Source organism: Vipera berus, assembly GCF_964194415.1.
Source record: "Vipera berus genome assembly, chromosome: 2".
Taxonomy (NCBI): domain Eukaryota; kingdom Metazoa; phylum Chordata; class Lepidosauria; order Squamata; family Viperidae; genus Vipera; species Vipera berus.
This window is the reverse complement of record NC_138203.1, coordinates 156,655,978-156,678,876: the sequence shown is the minus strand read 5'-3', so window position 1 is coordinate 156,678,876 and position 22,899 is coordinate 156,655,978. Positions and strand designations below refer to the sequence as shown.

The 22,899-nt window shown below is 37.2% G+C and overlaps 1 protein-coding gene across 1 annotated transcript in view; it reads right to left on the bottom strand.

Annotated features, from left to right (window-relative positions):
- The window catches only part of LOC308662846 (ABC-type organic anion transporter ABCA8-like), a 72,853-nt gene that overhangs the window by 31,280 nt on the left and 18,674 nt on the right, over positions 1-22,899 (bottom strand). Inside the window, exons 12-22 of the mRNA XM_081318990.1 lie at positions 22,361-22,480; positions 21,831-21,969; positions 20,688-20,778; positions 19,094-19,233; positions 14,810-14,929; positions 14,001-14,184; positions 9,794-9,957; positions 8,165-8,292; positions 4,896-5,033; positions 4,381-4,491; positions 737-913 (exon numbers count right to left, since the gene is read on the bottom strand). Coding sequence (XP_081175116.1) covers positions 737-913; positions 4,381-4,491; positions 4,896-5,033; positions 8,165-8,292; positions 9,794-9,957; positions 14,001-14,184; positions 14,810-14,929; positions 19,094-19,233; positions 20,688-20,778; positions 21,831-21,969; positions 22,361-22,480 — 1,512 coding nt within the window. The remainder of the gene's footprint in view (positions 1-736; positions 914-4,380; positions 4,492-4,895; positions 5,034-8,164; positions 8,293-9,793; positions 9,958-14,000; positions 14,185-14,809; positions 14,930-19,093; positions 19,234-20,687; positions 20,779-21,830; positions 21,970-22,360; positions 22,481-22,899) is intronic.

Sequence of the window (22,899 nt, the reverse complement as noted above, 5' to 3'; positions counted from 1 at the left end):
TCTTATCTTTCTTGCTAGTGGTAGGTAGTTTGAGTAAGACTAAGGCAATGTGTCTAAATAACCCCCCCTACAAACCCCACTGGCCACTAACCACAACTGTCTTCTAAAGGTGATGAATGGGGACAAAGTTCTTCTTTCAGTTTACTGCCAGTTTATTGCTAGTTCATTGCTGGCTTTTTCAGACAGTTGATGATCAAAGACATATTCCTGCCATTTAAGGTCTGTAGAAGGACTTACAAGTAGTCCTCAACTTACAACCGCAACTGAGTCTCAAATTTCTGTTGCTAAGTGAAATATTTGTTAAATGACTTTTGCCCCATTTTATGACCTTTCTTGCCAGAGTTGTTAAATGAATTACTGCAGTTATTTAGTTAGTGTCAGAGTTGTTAAGTGAATCTGGCTTCCCCACTGACTTGGCTTGTCAGGAGGTTGCAAAAGGCAATCACATGACCCCGAGACACTGCAACCATCATAAATATGAATCAGTTGCCAAGTATCTGAATTTTGATCATGTAACCATGGGGATGCTGCAAAGTCGGAAGTGTGAAAAATTGTCATAAGTCACTTTTTTCAGTGCTGTTGTAACTTTGAATGGTCACTAAATGAGCTGTTGTAACTTGAGGACTACCTGTATTCTGATTATTATAAAAAGGTAGACATGAATGCTTGTCATTAAAAATTATAAATGTAAACCTGAGAGAAAATCACATGTTAAAAATGAATGAAATTCAATTACCAAGCAGGAAATCAAGCTGGGTATAAAGTGAGGGTTTGTATCTCCTATTCTTAAAAACCATGGCCAAAGAACTAAAAGAAGTAGAATGCAATGCAGGGGCATATCCACCAGAGCTTGTCCACACCAATAGGCAGAAGGAAAAAGTCCTGCGATTCGCAGCTGGGAGCGAGTTCTTATCTAGTAAAAAAAGGGAATAAAAATACCAAATAATGACTAAACTATTTAATTAAAGGATTGCATAAATTCAATTCAAGAAGATGACAGAGATAAATAGAATATACTTTTTCCTTCCCTCCCACAACTTCCATCAGTATGTTGATATATCATAACAAAGCCTAACAGCTTTTTGTGGCTAACCAGCCTAGTCTGAATGCCCCTCCTCGCTCTCTGGTTCCTTCCTATTTACAAATATTATCACACCAAGACACTTGGTTACTTATATTCATTGTTTAATATTGTAGCAGAAAAGTTAAATTTGGTCCTAAATCTAATAAAGGTCACTCTTGTTTAGGACAACCCCCCCCAAAAGGCTTACATGACTCCTTGAAGGTAACTTTTTTCTAGATATAATCTCAGCCTGTGTGAAATGCCTTGAATCCTTAATTAATCAGCAGCAGCAACAGCAGCACACTCTTAACACACGGGTTCAAACTCAATTGCATCATGTCATGCATTGTGATGCTAAACTACTGCCCCTAGTCATGAGGTTTGAACAGGCAGATGGGTCTCTCATCGGGGGAGCTTCTGTCACACAACTAACCAAGCCAGTACATTTGGAAATGGGGGAGCACTGGGAAATCATCCGCTTTGTAGTGGTCCGAAAAATGAGTGAGGCTGTTATTCTCAGATTAGCTTGGCTCGATAAATGTTGCCCCTGGATTTGGTGGGAAGATGGAGTGAGGACATTAAGGTTAGCGAGGGGACCCTTCCCTCCTACCACACTCAGTGGAGTGTGAGGAGCTGTTGCCACTGAAGACCAAGGACAGCCCCTTGAGCTATTGAGAACTGCCATAGGGCCCATTCCAGGGACCAAACGTATACCAAGTGAGTACTGAGATTTAGCAGAAGCTTCCAGTGAAAAGGAATGTGACATCCTTCCCCCCCCGCCCCCACGGAGAAACTGACTGTGCAATTGAAATCCTACTGGGAGCCAAACTCTCTAAGCCAAAAATGTAGTGATTGTCGCCCAGAGAGTTAAAAGAACTGAGGGAGTACATTGACTAGAATCTAGTCAGAGGTTTCATCCAATTCGCAAAGTCACATGTGGCTGCCCCCATTCTGTTTAAGAAGAAAACAGATAGATCACTGAGATTGTGTGTTGATTTTAAAGGGTTAAATGCAGTCATGGAAAATATGGACCCCCTCCCCTTGATGAAGGACATGTTGGCCCATTTGGCGAAGGCAAAGTTTTTCACAAAATTGGACCTAAAAGAGGCTTATTACTGGGTGCAAATTAAACAGGGGGATGAATGGAAAACAGCTTTCAATAGTCCTCTAGGAAGCTTTCAGTTCAAAGTTATGTCTTTGGCCCCTGCCATGTTCATGCAATTAATCAATCAAGCATTGCATGATCACCTACATAAAGGGTCCTAATCTATCTTGGAAGGGACGTGGTGGCTCAGTGGGTTAGGACGCTGAGCTTGTTGATCAGAAGGTCGGCAGTTTGGTGGGTCGAATCCCGAGTGCCGCGTAACAGAGTGAGTGCCTGTTACTCGTCCCAGCTTCTGCCAACCTAGCAGTTCGAAAGCACGTAAAAATGCAAGTAGAAAAATAGGGACCACTGTGGTGGGAAGGTAACAGCGTTCCGTGCGCCTTTGGCATCTAGTCATGCCGGACACATGACCACGGAGTCGTCCTCGGACAAGCGCTGGCTCTTCGGCTTTGAAACAGAGATGAGCACCGGCCCCTAGAGTTGGAAATGACTAGCACGCATGTGCAGGGGAACCTTTACCTTTACCTTTAATCTAACTTGATGACATCCTTATTTACACTGAAACCATGGCAGAGCATGTAAGATTAGTGCACTAAGTGCTCAGAAAATTACTGAAAGCAAAACTTTATGCTAAACTCTCTAAATGTGAATTCCATCTCACATGCCTCTACTACCTTGGGTACAGTATCTCCAGCGAAGGCATAGAGATGGACTCAGCCAACATGTCCTTAGAGGAAAACTCAAGCCTAGGAGTTCTGTTTTAGTTCATCTCATATATCAGAACCATGACATTGTACCGAGAGGAAGAGGAGGATGGAAGACGAAAACTATGCATTCACACAGATTATGACATTAATATTGGTTTTACCAGTGAAATGACCTTTCTGGATAAACTAACTTGTTCCTTTAATACAGTTTTAAGTCTTCTAAATTCTTGTTACAACAACTATATCTTGTTACAACAATTATAGCTTTTCTTTTTGCACTGGGCATTGTTTCCCAATATAAGTTGCAATTTATTTCAGTGTTGCATCACTCTTTAATGTAATAGTCATAGGATAAGAAGGGCAAAGAACATGTGCAGCAAAAGCTACACACTTGCCTCAAATATCAGGTTGCATGTATGTGATGATGTTATTGGCATGATGATGTCACTGTTTGCATGTCATCAATTTGTCATCATCATTGTATGATAATGAAACGCTGGAAAAGCATCCTTTCAGAAATACATATGGCTTCTACCCTTCAAATGTTCTGAAAGACTTTTAAGGCCAGACTCTCTTCCCATGCCTTGTATTTTGGTGTTCCTCATTATTTTCCCCAGGTGTTATGTATGTAGTTTTATCTTTTGAAATTAGCAGGGTCTGTACGTTTATTTGGGACACCACACATCCTCTTCACAACCTGTTTTCCTTGTTACCTTCTGGGAGGAGGAGGCTTCGTGGTATCCGTAGCGGAAGATCCAGATTCAGCCATAGTTTTGTTCCATACAGCATTAACCTTGTGAACTCTCAGGCTTCCTCCTTCCATTATATATTCAAGATGGACAGTATTTAATATTTATTTGTTATGTAATGTAGGGGTGTGGGTCTATACATATGTTGTATATAGTATGTTTAGGTGTGTGTCATGTATGTGTTCACTTTGAGAGCAGGCAACTAAATTTCATTTTTGATGTGTGCCAATGTGCCCACAGTAAAAAATGACAATAAAGGTTATCTTATCTTATCTTATCTTATCTTATCTTATCTTATCTTATCTTATCTTATGTATTATTTTAAATATTAATTATGTATTATTTTAAATATTAATTATGTATTATTTTAAATATTAATTATGTATTATTTTAAATATTAATTATGTATTATTTTAAATATTAATTATGTATTATTTTAAATATTGTAAGCTGCCCAAAGGTTTTTTGTTTTGTTTTGTTTTGTTTTTGGAGTTTAGGCAACCTTGAAATCCAATCAATCATTTTTTTAAAAAAATAATATATTTGTATTTTTCTTGGATAGCATCAAGAGAACTGCAATTATTTTTTAAAAGCCATAGCTATAATGATCAAAGAGAAATAAATTCTGAATACAGGTATTGTCCATCTGTAGCTTTTAACTCACTCTTGCTGTCATTTGCAGATGCCACATGAAAGTACAATATAGGCATATCTTAATAAAACTTTGAAGAAATCAACGAAATATAATTATTTTACCATGTAATCTTCATTACTTCGCATTGCAAATTGCAGTGGAAAAGCAGGTAATACAACTGAGGTCGCAATCATGTACAGTTCTAACATCCAGAATTCAGAATTGAAATTATCCTGAGGAATAAATTAAAATATGTTTTTAATCCATTGGGATAAAATGTCATAATAGAATAGCTATTATTAACATAAATGCTAGTCTAGCCCTGTCACATGGCTATTTACTTTTTTAACCACATAGAATTGTGTCATCAAAACAATTTTGATTTGGAATGCAATCTCGTTGATTGGATAAAATTCAATTTACTCTTGAATGACTGGAGATGAGGCAACATTGTAGCAGATATTCATTGAACATCTTAAACTCTCCCACCACTTCTGCTTCCTAGCAATCGCCTTTTACTTTTACATAATATCTTGAAAACTATGAATTGATTATAATTGAAACTAAACAGGAATATTTTCCCTGTTGCTTACTGCACACAAAACAACTTCATTTGATATTCCTCTAGAATACTTACTCTGATAAATACATGATTCCAGGTTCGAAGATGGGCAGTAGAATTAAACATATGCAAAAATGCATTGCTGATGATGTTGACAAGCACAGGAAAGCAGTTAGTTATTTCCATATGGCACATAAGTGTGAACTTGTATTTCTGAACCAAGGCAAAAATTAGAACACAAGGGACACAAGTGAGAAACGTGGTAGGAGAACAACAGTTCTAAAGAATGTAATTTACATAATTGCAAACTTAACTTATAATAAAAGCCATTTGATTATTTTTCTAATTTGAAAAAAAGCAAAAAACATGAATGCATCATTTTTAAAGCTAAGGTTTAATTTGACCTTTGAATTGATTTCTTAATTTCTTCCCAAAGTATGTGGGATCATAACAAAGAAGTAGGCAGGACCAGGACAAAATTAATAACAGTATGATTATTGCAGACATATTTTATACTTTTCTCCTTATGGCATATTGAAAATTTCAGTTTAGCAGCTACTCTGGCCATTCACTGTGGACCATACATTGTGGACCTCTGACGTATGCATGCTATGTGTTAGGTATGCCCATCAATTAAATCAGAACACAGCCATTCCACAGATGAGTCATTAGACATTTAATAAAGTTTTAAATTATTTTTAGAATGGAAACCAAAAGTCTAGATCATTAAAAAAAAACATTCTTAGCATAGTAAAATAAAAATTCATCATATTAAAAGAATTGAAATCTGGCTTCCGGTTTGCCAAGCCAACCAGCATGGACGTCTGGAGGATGGCTCTCGACTTCCACATCCAGTTTTGCATCGCTGGGGGGTCCTAACAGGGCCGAAGAGCTGCCCTGTTATGTGAAAATCTCTATGTGAAATATGTGAAAATTATAAATGAGAAATAAGAATATTATATTGTCCTCCTCCTCTTCCTCCTCCCTGCAATTGGTATTCTAAGGACTACCATTCTCATATTGTACTACTAACTTGTCGATATGAAAATGAGATAAATAAGAAGTGTATTTACATTACTAGGTATTGGAGAAAACTGTGTAAAGGGAAAGGAGGTTATTTACAAATATGAAAATAAGAAACTTTAAATGTTTAATCTTAATATTAATGCAAAATTAAAACTGGAAAACTATATAAGGTACTTTGATATCTTAAAAATGGAATGTTAAAATATAAAATATACTAAGGTATTGATAAGTATAAGAAAACTATTAAATGACTGATGGATAGCAATGAGAAGTATATTAATTTAGATAAGAGATAATATGTATTAAAGGAAATCAGAGAGAGGGAATATTAGTTACAACAACTTGGAGATCTGTAATAATATGTATTTGTCTGAAATGGAACTATTGTAATCCAGACACCACGTTGCTTTTTAAAGATATTATTGTAATAGTGGAAAATTAATAAAAAAATAAAAAAAATAAAAGAATTGAAATCTACCACATAACAGGCTTCTTTGTATCTATGCCAGGAGTAGGCAACCTCGGCTCTTTTATGACTCATGGACTTCAACTCCCAGAATTCCTGAGCCAGCATAGTCCATGAGTCATAAAAGTGCCGAGGTTGCCTACCCCTGATCTATACAATGTTACTTGTGCTACTAGAAATGCTGTATACTTTTGATGAGAAGGTATTATGTTTTTAGCATGTCTTCTTAATAGCTGTTTTACTTAAAAATATGCAAGCAAAGCAGAATACAGGAAAATGTTTTCCTTCAAGTAAACAATATATTTACAAAGCTAGGATCTAATTTCCAGAGAGCATTCAGGAATATCACCAATCCCCAGTTTCAGTTTCAGTCTATATAGAAATACCTCTTATCAAATTCAAATGGCAAATCTATCTTCAAATTATTTGTGACCCCCCCCCTTGAAGATATTAAATTCCCTTTGTTATTAAATTCCAAAGAGATTTCCATCTATCAAAATATAACATATTTTTATGGAAAGTAGTAAATTATAATATAGTTAGCATAGGGAATGCTAGTTTCATGCCATGGGGTATTTTGCAGGGCTATAATTATTTAACTTGTTGGATATTCCCCATTTTTCAGCCTTTCTCATTCAGATTCAATAGGGCAGTCTTTTGCTTTCCAAATGCTGATCTCTATAAGGCCCATAAATGTTATCACCAATATTATGTTTTGCTTTGAAATTTATTTTTAACGAGTAAAAAACAAAAAACAAAACTGAACTATCAGGGAAGGATTTCAAAACCCTCTTCAAAGAATAGGAACAGCAACATCAGCAGGAGCAGGAACGGAGCAGAATAGAACAACAGAACAGAACAGAATAGAATAATCAGGCTAGATGGGACCATGGAAGTTTTATAATCCAACTCCTTGCTCATGGCAGGAGACCTTACATCATCCTGGACAAATGGTTGTCCAGTCTTTTCTTAAAAACCTCCAGCAATGGAGCATCCATTGTATACAAATTAATTAATAATAATAATAATAATAATAATAATAATAATAATAATAATAATAATAATAATAATAATAATAATACGCAACTCTAGGAGGCAAGGTGTTCCATTAGTTAATTGTTCTCACTGTCAGGAAATTTCTCTTTAGTTCCAGGTCGGATCTCTCTTTAGCAAGCTTCCATCCACTGCTTCTTGTCCTACCCTCAAAACTCTGGAGAATAGGTTTGGTCCCCTGTCACCCCTAATTCTTCTCTTTCTTAACTAGACATACATAGTTCCCTTAACCTTAACTATCTCTTATTCTGCAGAGCCCTTATCATCTTAGTTGTCCTTTTCTGCACTCTTTCTAGGGTCCCAGCATCTTTTTTCTATCATGGTGACCTGAATTGGACACAGTATTCCAAGTGTGGCCTCACTAGTGCAGTATAGAGCGGCACTAATTTTGTGATGTTGATGCTATATATCTGTCTGCTAATTCAGCCTAGGATGTATTGGCTTTTTTGGCAGCTGCAGCACACCGCAGGCTCATACTTAACTGATGGTCCACTAGGTGACCTAGATCCCTCTCACAGTTACTGCTGTTGAGCCAGGTACTCCCGATGCTATATCTGTGTATTTGATTTTTCTTGCCTAGGTTCAGGACCTTATCGTTTTGAAGGTACGCAACATTTGACTACTTCGCCTATTCTCTTTTGGATTTGGGGTCCATTTTAGATTATAGATGAAGAAGTAGTCTTTTTTTTCTTTTCTGTTGCTATGACTCCACTGAATTAGCACATTGTTCATCTCTTCAGACAGTTATATTAGATTCCTTGGTCCATTCTCAAAAAGGAAGAAAAGAACTTATAATTACCTTGTTTTCAAGGTCTACTTTTATGGCCCCATTGTGAACCAGTTGGTCACTGACTATGTTACCAGAGATGACATCCATCAGGATGTTTTGACTCTTCAGTGCCTGGACAAAATTATCAATTTTTGCACCTAAAAAGAAAAAAAAAGATAATATGAATCTGCAGGATAAATAAAGAAGCATCTAAACAATGAACAATACAGAATTTAAATGAAATTATTGATTAGGATGAGAAACTGGTCTCCAAAAATTGCTGAATGAAATTTCTCAGCCAGTGTAATGCCCCTTAATAAAGCTTATATAAAGGTATAATTCTTACACACTGACTTTAAGATAATATAATTCAGCAGGTATTGTCTCTAGGAACTTAAAAGTGCCAAGAGTGCCAATCATTATAAGAAGATCTAACACTTTAGAAGGAACAATTTTAGAGAGGTTTTCTAGTTGTTATTCAATTGGCCATACTGCTTAATACAATATTTTACGAATGATATATGCTGGTTTCCAAATGCCTTTTAAGAATAAGAGAGATTGCACAATTTGCTGATTGAATTAACACTCCATTGCAGTATACCCATTTTCTGCCCCTTTTTATTTTTATTTGTCTTTTATAAACGGGGAGAGATTCCCAATTTGAAACTCATAAATCTTGGTACTTACTCACTGTAGATATTTTAAGCCAACAAGTTGCTGATTTCTAAATTGCTAAAACATGGTTGAAATGGTGCTGGCTCAAAATGTGTCCTAGCTCAGCAAATGAATGAGTGAGGATTGGGAGGGGATCTCCTCTTAGATTTATCATACTGTACCTGAGCTAACTTTGTGCTATATTTCAGGTATCTTCTTGAAGTTTCAGTGTGCAACTCAACTTCTTTTCCACCTAGTCCCCTCTTTGTCTTTTTGTCCTTTTGTCTCTTTGGCTAGTAGAAAGGGGTAGGATTTCCCAGCATAAACCACTTGTGTTTCATCCTGATTATCTCCAGTCAGATCACTTTAAAATAAGACTGTGCCCAAAGTTCTTAAAACTGGCATTATTTAGCAATACATTTGAAAAGAGATAGTTCTGCCTAGAATTCTGCTCTGGCTTTCTGAAGCTAGCTATAAAGAATCAGTAAGGCACAAACTGTCTCACAAATCTCTGACTTTATTCTTCAGCAGAATTAAGTTCAGCTCAGTAGGTTAGGACACTGAGCTTGTCAATCAGATGGTCGGCAGTTTGGCGGGTCAAATCCCGAGTGTCGCGTAACAGAGTGAGCACCTGTTACTCGTCTCAGCTTCTGCCAACCTAGCAGTTCAAAAGCATGTAAAAATGCAAGTAGAAAAATAGGGACCACTATGGTAGGAAGGTACCAGCGTTCTGTGCGCCTCTGGCATCTAGTCATGCTGGCCACATGACCACGGAGACGTCCTCGGACAAGTGCTGGCTCTTCGGCTTTGAAATGGAGATGAGCATCAGCCCCTAGAGTTGGAAACGACTAGCATGCATGTGCGAACCTTTACCTTTACCTTTGCCTTTTATGTCCAGGAGAGACTTCTCAAGCCAATTTAGGAGCCAACAGAATTAACCCCAATTAGGAATATTGTACAACTATCTGAATGTTAAATGCAATGTCTCAAATTCTGTATTCTTACCTGTATTATTAAGGACCAGAAGTCCTGATGTCCTTCCGAAAAACTCTTTCCCTGGCTCAAAATAAAGCCCAGGATGAATCTCTTCATACTGAAGATTCAACCAAACAGAGTAACTGACCATTTGGATAATAGAAGGTGCTAACATAGCTCCAGTAAGTAGCAGCCTAGGATAATGAAATATTGTTTAAGCATAATAGAAAAGTGATGTCGGATCATTTTCATTTTTAAAATTAGGCATTATAGAGCAGAAGCATTTGATAATTAATGAAGTGTGTTATCAAAATTCTTGAAGGATTGAAGAGCAACTTCAGTCTTCCATACATACTCCTATTTATACCAAAGTTTTAAAATGTTTTTAAGAAGCAAAGTAGCTTTGTGGAAGTAGAAATGAAAGTATAAATTTCCTACTGGTTGAGATCTCCCTTCTGTGCTCTGCATATAGAATCGTTCAGGAAGCAGTAATTACAGTAATTCTAAAAATTTCTTTGATCAAACCTATTCACACTTCAGTAGTCTCCAGGGGAAACCCATTGACTGAATATTCTATTCATAATTAAGTACAGGTAGTCCTTGACTTAACAATCACAACTGACTTCCGGATGGCAAGGCGTCGCCGGAGGCAGCCATTCTTAGGCTGTCAGCCCCGCGGCTCCGTAGAGCCGCCAAAAACAGCGCCGATCAGCTGTTTTGGCGGTTCGGAAGCCCCCTCCTCGGGAGAAGAGGAGGGGGTGAGCGCCCAGATAGGGGTAGAGCTCTCCGGGGCCGCCAGAACTTAAAGTTTTGGCGGCTGAAGGATTGAGCCCCCCCGAAGCCTGGGTATGCTCCGGACTGCGAGGCGCTTCTGCTCCGGGTTTTTTGGAGCAGAACAGGGCATCTGCAACCATCCCTGCTAGCAAGAAAGAATTTTGGAGAACTTGGACGCAGGCAGAGGGATGCAGGAGATCCAGGTGAAAGTGGACTTTTGATCTTTGACTCAATGGATTTTGCTGAGCTTGAAAGTGAAAGTGCGTAGCAGACAATAGTGGGTGAAAATGGCAGCTACATCTTTTAAAGTTTCTAGAAGTGCCGGTGTTTCTCCGGTGCAGCAGTCTTCGTTGCAAGCTTTATTGTCCCCTGCACCTGTACCTGCATCAGCCCTTACAGTTAAAGATTTGCAGAATGTGATGCAAGAGATTATGGAAAAGCAATTGCAACAATTAGCTGAGATAATGGATGAAAAGTTGGATGAGAAGTTAACAGAAAAACTAGCTGAGGTTGTGAATGAAAAGATCACAGAGAAATTCACAGAAATAAGGGCAGACATCTTATCTGCATTTCAAGGCATGGCTATATGTATTGAGCGTTTGGACGAAAGAGTGGAAGATCTCAGTCAAAATAATACTAGATTAGAAGTAAAAATGACAGAAACCGAAAATGTGGTGGAGAAAATTGATTGTGATTTGACCTTGGTACAGTATCATCAGATGGAGTTTGCCGTGAGAATCAGAGGCTTAAAAGAAGACCCTAAAGAAAATCTGAAGAAAATAGTTTCTGAGGCTTTGGAAGGGGTGCTGGGGCGATCAGCAGATGAAATAATGGAAGATATAGATAAAATTTTCCGTGTTAATTCGTGGATTGCAAGACAAAGGAAATTACCCAGAGATGTGGTGGTTTATTTTACAAAGAGAGCGATTAGAAATGAGGTTATTCAAGCCTCCTACAATACTGAATTTGCAATTGCTGAGCAAGAAGTCTTGATTTTAAAAGAGATCCCTCCAAGAATTTTAAGTAGAAGGAAGAAATTTGCTTTTTTGGCACAAGAACTAAGACAACGTGATATCAAGTACAGATGGGAGATACCAGTGGGTATGGTGGTGACCTATGAAGGTATGAGACATCGTCTTACTACGGTGATTCAGGCACGTGATTTTTACAGTAATGTTTTAAAAGCAGCCCCCATACCACTTTTGGAATCTACAAAGAAGAAAGGTGAGGGAGAATCTCAACGACACAGAGAGAATTTACAAGGTGCTGAAGGAACAATGCAGACAGATGAGAAAGTTACAGGAGTGGATCAAGTTTCAGTATCATTGGAGGAGGCCAGAAATTGGAGGAGGCGTGCTGCTTCTAGACGGATGAGACGAGCTTGAAGATTTAGTTGTAGAACTGAAGGAGATAATAATGTAATAAGGATCATAAAAGGCGGTTTTAGAAGAGTAAACGGGAATTGAAATTGTTAAAAGGGTTAAATATTTGGGGATATATTTTTCACCCTCAAATGTAGAGTTATATAAAATAATTATGTTTTGTAATATTTTATGTTGTTTTAATTTTAAAATAATTATGAAAACTTAATTGGGAAGAATTGTAGTAGTGCTTACTGAAATTTTGAAGGTCATGATTTGTTATTTGGTTGGTTTGTATATCTATTGTGTGATAAGAAGGAGGATAATGTGTTTAAGGTATATATTTTAAGACATGCTCTGTTGCGAGTTTGGGAAAAAGTATAGATGTAAGCTAACTTGTAAGCTACTTTCATGGGCAATAATGAAACACGTAATAGAAAATACAAAAATGATGTGATTACATATAAGAAAATTTTAAGTTTGGAAAGGAATGTATGGTATTTGAAGCTGTATAATATCTTAAGAGAAGGAAAGATTGTATAAACTTGGTTTTAGTATGGAAAATTACAGACCAGGTGGAAAGAAGATTAGAAAATTGATTTTTTAATGATTGATGTAAATTTGTTTTGTTTGTAATTGTTCTTATTGGGTATTTTTATTGACACTACTGTATGGTGAATTTGACTACGGCAGTAAGACTTTTAGTAGGGCAATATTGGAAGAAGGAAGAACTGCCGATTATAGAAGAATGGATTGTAAAAGTTCCTAACTTGGAGGATATGGCAAAGATTTTAGCGTATTTGAAAGACTATTTGCAACAGAGAAATACTGTGGAGTAAATATGGGACTAAAGAGTGTTATCCAGCATTTGAATAATTATTGATGTGATATTTATACTGTTTGGAGTTAATTTATAAGAGTTAAAGTGCGATAGTTTTAATAGTTTATGATTGTTTGCATAAGGTAGACTATGATTGTTTGTATTCTTATACCCTGTACTTAGCTCTGGGATGTCGGGGAGGGGGGAGGGGGAAGGGAGGGAGGGGTTGGGGAGGGTTGGGGAGTGGGAAGGGGGTGGGGTGGGGTTGTGTTTTGTTTGTTAAAAATAAAATGTATTGTAAAACTCTTTAATAAAAAAAACAATCACAACTGAGCCCAAAATGTATGTTGTTAAGTGAGACATCTGTTAAGTGAGCTTTGCCCCATTTTACGACCTTTCTTGTCACAGCTGTTAAATGAGTCATAGCAGTTGTTAAATTAGTTACACGTTTGTTAAGTGAATCTGGTTTAGCCATTGACTTTGCTTGTCAGAAGGACATAAAAGGTGACCACATGATCTTGAGTCTGTTGCCAACTATCTGAATTTGATCACATGACCATGGTGATGCTGCAATGATTGCAAGTGTGAAAAATGGTCCTAAGTCACTTTTTTCAGTGATGTAACTTTGAACACTCACCAAATGAACTGTTGTAAGTCAAGGACTACCTGTATCTATATAATAAATGCTATATTTTCAAAATCTCAAAATGGTATTATCTACCCAAGTGCTCCTATGGCATTTTGGAGATTTTGAAGTTATTTTATATTAACACAAAATTTACTTTTCTAAATTGAAAAACAAAAAGAGAAACAACCAACAGATGGCATGGACGGGAATTGATCTGTTGTCATGGAAAGATTGAATGATGAAGCTATTGAAATTTCTGATTTTGGCAGAACTGAATGATCTTGTCTCACTCTGGATTTGCTTTAAATGGTTTCCTTCCCTGACAAGCAAGAAGAAGCAATAGAAATATGCCAGCTCTAGCTGGGGTAAAATAAGTGCTGCCATAGTTTGGAAATATGGCAAGGGGATGAAGCAGCTGAAACCACTGAATTAATGTCCCCTACCTGAGATCATTGTTCTTTTTCTACGCTTGGAGGGAGAAATGTGAAATATCATTATGTTTTCTTGGACTTTGTTCCTAAGCACTGTATAAAATCTGTTTTTTCCTCAGCTTATTCAAGGTTAATGGAGGCAAATTTACTCTATAATCACAGCCTATGATCTTGACTTCTTGCATTAAAGATAAAATTAATAATTTTTTAAAAAGGCACTCACAAGGCTCCCCAGATTTTGCTCTCTCTCTTGAGGTTTAGAAAGTGCATTCTTGCAATGGCATAAACTTGTTGTCTCCAGAGCTCTGTGCCTTTCATGGTCACCTTTCCCGTGTCTGAGAGCAAAAGCTGATCCTGTTCCATTTCATCCTTTCCTGCCGCTTCCCATCCATGAAGGATTCCAAAATCTAAAACCATTTTGAAAGCCAAAAACAGTATCATTATTTCAGCTGAAGGAAAATCTTGTTTATCCATGTTTGCTCTTTCCTCTTGACAAGTCCTATTGTTCCTATTGGCTACAAACTCTGTTACCAAAAGATCAGCCTAGTACAGGGCTGTCAAACTCAATTTCATTGAGGGCTACATCAGCATTGCGGTTGCCCTCAGGGAGCCGGGTGGGTATGGCCTAGGTGGGCGTGGCCTACTGGGTGGGTGTGGCTAGAGTGCGTATGGCCTACTGGGTGGGCATGGCCAGCTCTACATCGTTCGCATCAAGGGTGCCTATGGGGGCCTGGGCAGGAGTGGGACAGATCTGAGGGTCTCTGGCAGAAGGAGGGTCTCTGGGCCAGGGCCAAGGCAGTGGGGGCCGTTCCCTCACTGTTTCCAGGATGGCGTCGCGGGCCACATGAAACCACTTCACGGGCCAGATCTGGCCCCCGGGCCTTGTGTTTGACATGTCTAGCACCTTCCCTTGGGTCTTTAGAAATGATAGAAGAAAACAATGAAAATCCCGCCCCATAGTTATCACTCCAAACAGACAGTTTTCTCAGCAGGAAGACTGAAAATAATACAATATTGAAAACAATACTTTACCTTCTTCCTTTATGTTTTCATTTCCTTCTAGCTTCAAGAAGACATCTTCCAGAGTCGTCATGGTAACTCCATAATTAATGAGTCCTAGGTCTGTCTGACGATCCATATCACAGAATAAATCTACATGTTGAGCAAGGGAAAACACATACCAAATGTATATATCCTTTCAACTTAAAGGAAGGACACAAATACCCATTGGAATTTTGTGAAATTTCACTTAATTGAAAGAAAGTTACATTTTAGGTGAACTGTTCTTAAGGTTTGCTTTTAATTTTTTACCTCCTCAGCCTATAACAGACCAGCTATGATCTGATTGAAAAGGTTAATCAATATATCCAAAGGAACACCATCTCAGAAACATAAAAACAATCTGATGAAGGCAAAGTTCATTTTAGAACTTTGGTTTATTTCACTCTATCTACAGAATCATTTTTTTAAAAAAAATACTGTTCTTTATGTTTACAAAGGAACTGTAAACGAAAAGATAACTTTGTAACCTGAAAAACTAGAAATAACTACAAGAAGGACAGTTTTTCCCAGGACAGAAAAAGAGATGAAAAATATAAACAAAGTTTTTACTAATTAATGGAGAATAATATTATGTGATTATCTAAAAAGCAGCCTAATTTAATAAGAGGTATGCTGCTTACCATCAGGTATACTACTGCGGGCAAGAATCCCTCAGAAGAAATGGAGTAGCCTTCATAGTCAATAAAAGAGTAGGAAAAGCAATACTGGGATACAATCCTCAAAATGACAGAATGATCTCAGTTCGAATCCAAGGCAAACCATTCAATATCACAGTAGTCCGAGTCTATGCCCCAACCACCAGTGCTGAAGAGGATGAAATTGACCGGTTCTATGAAGCCATACAGCACCTTATAGAACTAACACCAAAAAATGATGTCCTTATCATCATGGGGGATTGGAATGCTAAAGTAGGAAGCCAAAAGATAACTGGAAGAACAGGCAAGTACTTCTTGGAGTACAAAATGAAGCAGGGCACAGGCTGATAGAATTGAATACGATGGTCATAGCAAACACTCTTTTCCAACAACCCAAGAGACGGCTCTACACATGGACATCACCAGACGGTCAACACAGAAATCAGATTGACTATATGCTCTGCAGCCAAAGATGAAGAAGCTCTATACAGTCAGTAAAAACAAGACCAGGAGCTGACTGTGGCTCAGACCATGAGCTTCTCCTTGCAAAGTTTAGGCTTAAACTGAAGAAAGTAGGGAAAAGCACTAGGTCACTCAGGTATGAATTAAATCATATCCCTGTTGAATATACAGTAGAGGTGACAAATAGATTTAAGGAATTAGATCTGATAGACAGAGTGCCTGAAGAACTATGGACAGAGGTTCGCGACATTGTACAACAGGTAGCAACCAAAACCATCCCAAAGAAAAAGAAATGCAAGAAAGCAAAATGGCTGTCTGAGGAAACTTTGCAAATAGCTGAGGAAAGGAGGGAAGCGAAAGGCAAGGGAGAAAAACATAGATATGCCCAATTGAATGCAGAATTCCAGAGAATAGCTAGAAGAGATAAGAATGCCTTCTTAAATGAACAGTACAAAGAAATAGAAGAAAACAATAGAATAGGGAGGACCAGAGATCTTTTCAAGAAAATTGGAGAGATGAAGGGAACGTTTAATGCAAAAATGGGCATGATAAAGGACCAAAATGGCAGGGACCTAACAGAGGCAGAAGAGATTAAGAAGAGGTGGCAAAATTACACAGAAGAACTATACAAGAATGAGCTTAACGTCCCAGATAATTACAATGAGGTGGTCACTGACCTCGAGCCAGACATCCTAGAATGTGAAGTGAAGTGGGCCTTAGAAAAGCTGAGCAACAACAAAGCTAGTGGAGGTGACAGTATTCCAGCTGAGCTATTCAAAATCTTAAAAGACAGTGCAGTAAAAGTGCTACACTCAATTTGCCAGCAAATTTGGAAAACTCAACAGTGGCCACAGGATTGGAAAAGATCAGTTTACATTCCAATTCCAAAGAAAGGCAGTGCCAAAGAATGTTCAAACTATCACACCATTGCACTCATTTCTCATGCTAGTAAAGTCATGCTTAAAATCCTACAAGCTAGACTTCAGCAGTATGTGGATCGAGAACTACCAGAAGTACAGGCAGGATTTCGAAGAGGCAGAGGAACTAGAGATCAAATTGCCAACATACGATGGATCATGGAGAAAGCTAGGGAGTTCCAGAAAAACATCTACTTCTGCTTCATTGACTATGCTAAAGCCTTTGATTGTGTGGATCATAACAAACTGTGGCAAGTTCTTAAAGAGATGGGAGTACCAGACCATCTTATTTGTCTCTTGAGAAACCTATATGTGGGTCAAGAAGCAACAGTGAGAACTGGACATGGAACCACTGATTGGTTCAAAATTGGGAAAGGAGTCCGGCAAGGCTGTATACTGTCGCCCTGCCTATTTAACTTATATGCAGAGCACATCATGAGAAAGGCAGGGCTAGATGAATCAAAAGTTGGAATTAAGATTGCCGGAAGAAATATCAACAACCTAAGATATGCAGATGATACCACTCTAATGGCAGAAAGTGAAGAAGAACTAAAGAGCTTCTTGTTGCAGGTGAAGAAGGAGAGTGCAAAACTTGGGTTGAAACTTAACATTAAGAAAACCAAGATCATGGCATCTGGCCCTCTCAATTCCTGGCAAATAGATGGGGAAGAAATGGAGGTAGTGACAGATTTTATTTTCCTGGGCTCCAAGATCACTGCAGATGGGGACTGTAGCCAAGAAATTAAAAGACGCTTGCTCCTTGGGAGGAAAGCCATGGCAAATCTAGACAGCACACTAAAAAGCAGAGACATCACCCTGTCAACAAAAGTGCGTATAGTCAAGGCTATGGTCTTCCCAGTTGCAATGTATGGCAGTGAAAGTTGGACCATAAGAAAGGCTGAGCGCCAAAAAATTGAGGCCTTTGAACTATGGTGCTGGAGAAGACTCCTGCGAGTCCCTTGGACTGCAAGGCGATCAAACCAGTCAGTCCTAGAGGAGATCAATCCTGACTGCTCTTTAGAAGGCCAGATCCTGAAGCTAAAACTCAAATACTTTGGCCACCTAATGAGAAGGAAGGACTCACTGGAGAAGAGCCTAATGCTGGGAAAGATCGAGGGCAATAGAAGAAGGGGACGACAGAGAATGAGGTGGCTAGATGGAGTCACTGAAGCAGTAGGCGTGAGCTTAAATGGACTCCAGAAGATGGTAGAGGACAAGAAGGCCTGGAGGAATGTTGTCCATAGGGTCGCGATGGGTCGGACATGACTTCGCAGCTAACAACAACAATGCTGCTTAATTTAGCACAGAAAGTAATTTCATTAAAGGTTAGGGTTAAATGGACATTAGGTAATATTCTGGCATTTAAAAAAGAAAAGCCATTGAAATCATGGTATTATTTAATATATTCATTGCCTCTAAAGCAAATTTATATTATTAGATCACTAAAAACATTTGGAAGATACGTATTAATTTAAACTGAGCCAGGGATGGAATACATTTTATTCCCTTTGAAAATTCAATTCAAGTCAATTTGCTCTATTTTTCTATTGCTTTCTTAGACTGTTAGGGAATTTGTCATTATCTTTATTAGAGAGTATATGTTATCTATCTATCTATCTATCTATCTATCTATCTATCTATCTATCTATCTATCTATCATCTATCTATCTATCTATCTATGTGTATGTGTATGTGTATGTGTATATATATATATAATAGTGAAATAAAATATTGTTATTTGAAACCAAAGTGTAAATTGATAAAAGAGCAAAAATATACTCTAACCACCAAAATTAATTTGAATTCACCACATATTATAAATTAAATGGATGGTTACTTACAACAGTTTGCATTGCAATATGGGTGAGAACCTTTTATTTTCATTGGTCTTATTAATCAATGTTAGAATTGTGATCTCTCCATTTTACTGTCATTTAGTGATGACTTTTGTCTGTGAAAGATGTGTCTTATATTCTCTTTATTATAGAGTAGTTGATTAAATTTTTTGGTTCTCTGTTTTCATGTGGTTAATCATATAAAATGTTAATTATAAACTTGAATTTTAAATGTTTTTTATTATGTTTTAATCTGTATGCTGCCCAAAAGAAGATTTGGTAGAAAATAATATTAAACAACCTTCCTTTGTTGTCCAGTAAAGCATGGTTCATATGACTTCAACTGTTAGGGTTCTTTAGGAAACAGCAGTTAAATTCATTTTATTTATAGAGCTTGAAAATTACCTGAAAATTTATCCACATTTTGTAAGGGCAGGGTATAGCTCAGCTCATTTTCACGTTGTCCTGATTTTTTTGCAGCAGGGATGTGATGTTTGACCAGTGATGTTATTCTCTCAAAGTTACAAAACTCGTTTGTATGCATCCTATTCATATTAAACAACACTTTAGGTCAACAGCAATTCAGAATATTCAATAAATCCTTCCAACTAAAAACCAGATTTCAACTTATCTCATGCATCATAAACTTCCATAAAGCGACTTAGTGCTTAGTACTAGAGCTGACTTGCTACAATTAAAACATTTTTTAAATAAAATAGGCTGTATCCTAGCTTACAATTGCCTCACTAATGCACTTTCCTTCATATTTAATTAAAAAGATAGCATACATGTAAAAGAAAAGCTTTCTTTCCTTTCAAATGCATCTTTAAGCCAGATTTGATTGGGGTATATGTGATAAGAACTTCCTCAAGACATTTGGGAAATATGAAAGTAGAACATTAAATGTATTTTAATAATTTCACCTTGAAGGTAGGGTATGTTAAAGTATATTTATATCGGAATTCAAAAATACTGGATTCTTAAAAGTGTTTTTGAATGGATCAAACTTTTCCTGTCCATGCCCTTTCTGCCATTCATACCGTTATATCCCTGAGCTGCCTTTTTTCCAGTATAGAGCACTTTACATTCTAGCCAAATCTTACAGCGAAGCTCAACACAGAGAAACATCCACTTCTAGTTTCCTTCTTCTACACTCTTTCCAACTTAGTATTAAAGGTGCAAACATCACTACTTGGTCTGGCTTATCTAGTCTGTCTGATGACACAGTGGCAACATCAATTGGCATCCTTAAGCAAGTAGATGTTTGGTCTGTTGTTCTACAATAGACTTATTCAGATATCAGCTTTTCTGACATAATTTCAAGGAAAGCCAGTAGTTAAGCTGTTGAACAGGGTGGGATAGAACTATATCCTCCTTGAATTTTGGAAGCTTGCTAGATGACTTCAGGCCAGTCGCTAATCTTCCTGTTTTGGTGAAAGGAAAGAAGGAATGCTTTGTAGGCCACACTAAACCCTTGAAGGAAAGATGGGCAATAAAGCTATCAAATAAATAAGCAAAACAGTTTTGTTCCTCTATCAAATTGAGCAGCTCTTTTTTGAATTCTTGCCTTTGTGAGGCACCTTCTGCACATTTCTGCCCACATTCAATTTATATGGTTAGCAGGAACTCCAAAGTGCCTTTTCAAATCTGCTTCCCAAGTCTCTTTCTTTCTTACTGTTCAAGCACACAGTGAAGTTTTCCCACAAATGTTAAATATATTTATTATTTCACTATTTTTATTCTTTATATGGTTTTATATTGGGTAGTTTTATTTGTTGCTTTTTAAATGTTACTTTTCTCCAGTATTGAGATTCATTTTTTTTTCATTTAGCTAAATTGCCTCAAGTGTCTGTATTTCAAAACGGAAAAGCAAGGTGTAAACCTGAAAAGAACAAATGAAGGACCGAAAGATTGGATTAAATATTCCAGCACAGAATTAACATTGAGCTTTTAAACTACAATGATAAATACACCCATAACACTGTCATATTAATAATACCTTAAATGATAGCCAATGCCCCATTTTTTCTTCAAGAACAAAGACGAACCAACACACTGCAGCCTCCCATGTGATATAATAGCTTTCCGGTCTAGAGAAACAGCAAACAAAAATTTATCTCATTTGATAATAAGAAGTTCTATTTGCCAAATCCAAACTATTAAACATATATTTGTTGGGGATTTAGTGGAATCAATGCAGTAAATAAAGCACTGGCTTGGTATAAAATATTCATAGTGACTAGCATATGAATTAGACCTAATTCTTACCAACATAAGAAAGGAGCAAGCTAAAAGTAAAGTAGGCATGTCAGCATGAGCCTTTAAGGTAGGATGAGCCAACAGTGGCTAGAACAGTAACTTTTTTATTTATTTATTTATTTATTTATTTATTTATTTATTTATTTATTTATTTATTTATTTATTTATTTATTTATTCCATTTATATCCCGCCCTTCTCCGAAGACTCAGGGCGGCTTACAATTTAAAGCACAAACCAATGTGCTTAGCAATAGCCTTCATTCTAAGTATATGCCTGCTTATTAGGGCTTTCGCCCCCTCCCAAGCGGCATTATTACAAAGTCAGCTTATTGCCCCCAACGATCTGGGTCCTCATTTTACCTACCTCGGAAGGATGGAAGGCTGAGTCAACCTTGAGCCTGGTGGGACTCGAACCTGCACTAATTGCAGGCAGCTGGTGTTACTTAGGGAGGCATTAGCCCACTGCTCCACCAAGGCTCATGTTTTACATATCTACATCCAGATGTTTTTATTTGGAATTTCACTGAGATGGTAGAGGGAATAGAATCATAGGGGTGGAAGGGACTTTGGAGGTCTTCTAGTACTTTTTGAGTTGAATCCATATGAGGGGGATGGGCAGTAATAAACAAACAAACAAACAAACAAATATTACAATCCTGAAATTGACAGGAGAAGCAGACTGATGTGTAGTAATACATGTGACTGGATTTAAGAAGTTACATGGATCGGCTGCCTTAGTGTAATTCAATAAAAGACCTTTCTGATAGATGGGGACAGAAGGAGAAATCATGGTATTTGAAGAAATAAATTTACAATAAGTACTGTTTCTATAGTTTCTCTTTGTTCCTACATTTTAATCTGCTTCAGTATGAGGTCTGCTCACCAGAAAGGATATCAGCTTCATCCATGAACTGGGTAGTGAATAAAATGACTCGATCTGCTTTGCGTTCATTCAGGAGAGACCACACTTGGTGTCTAGAATATGGATCCAATCCAGCAGTTGGCTCATCTAATAATAATACCTACAGCAGGCATTTGATTGCATATCTTAATTCAACGCGTTAAAACATTAGCACATAGCATTCATTGTTGATGTCCAATTTCTCATTTATGAAGACACAAGAATGTTGCAAAATTGTATACCTTTTGAAATAACATTTAGATAATTTTTTTATAATAGAAAATAATGTTATTAAAATTATTGCAAATGTCACTTCACTTGCTAAAGTCAAGAAAATTAGGAAAAGGGTTGAGAAGCTAAAGCTGAAAGAAAGGGAAACCATTTCAGAATTAGGGATTTCCACGATTACTATCTATGCAATCATCAGTAAGGAGGAAAGCACTACATTCATCAAAAAAACATACTTAATGATGTACGTACAATGAGTCTTTTTTAATTAATAGTGGATTTACCTGTGGTTCCCCTAAAAATGTAATCCCAAGAGATAATTTTCGTTTTTGTCCACCACTTAAATTATTAGCTTGGGTGTTTTGAATGTCCTTGATGTCCAAGAGCGTCAACAATTTTTCAACCTATAAAATATATAAATTGCAATTATTTTGCACTTCTTACCTAGAAGTCCAATCTCTTAACTGAATGAAAGAAATGGACAGGCAGTCCATATATTTTATATAGTTCTTTTTTTTAATTGAAAAGTTTTACAAAATTTGTAATAATAACCCCCCCTCCCCATCAACCCTCCCCCCTTCCCTCCCCCTCCCAGACTTCCCAAAGCAGAATACAGGGTATTACATATAGCAATCTTATGCAAACATATGCTAAATATCTATTACAACGTTAACAAACCTTCCACCCTTTAACTCCCTTATAACAAAACTAAAGTAATTATAATAACACGTCTATAATTGTAAAAATTATTCATATGCTATTTGAAACTTTTTAGTCCCATATTTGTTCTGAATATAATCAATCCATCTTTTCAATTCCAAAA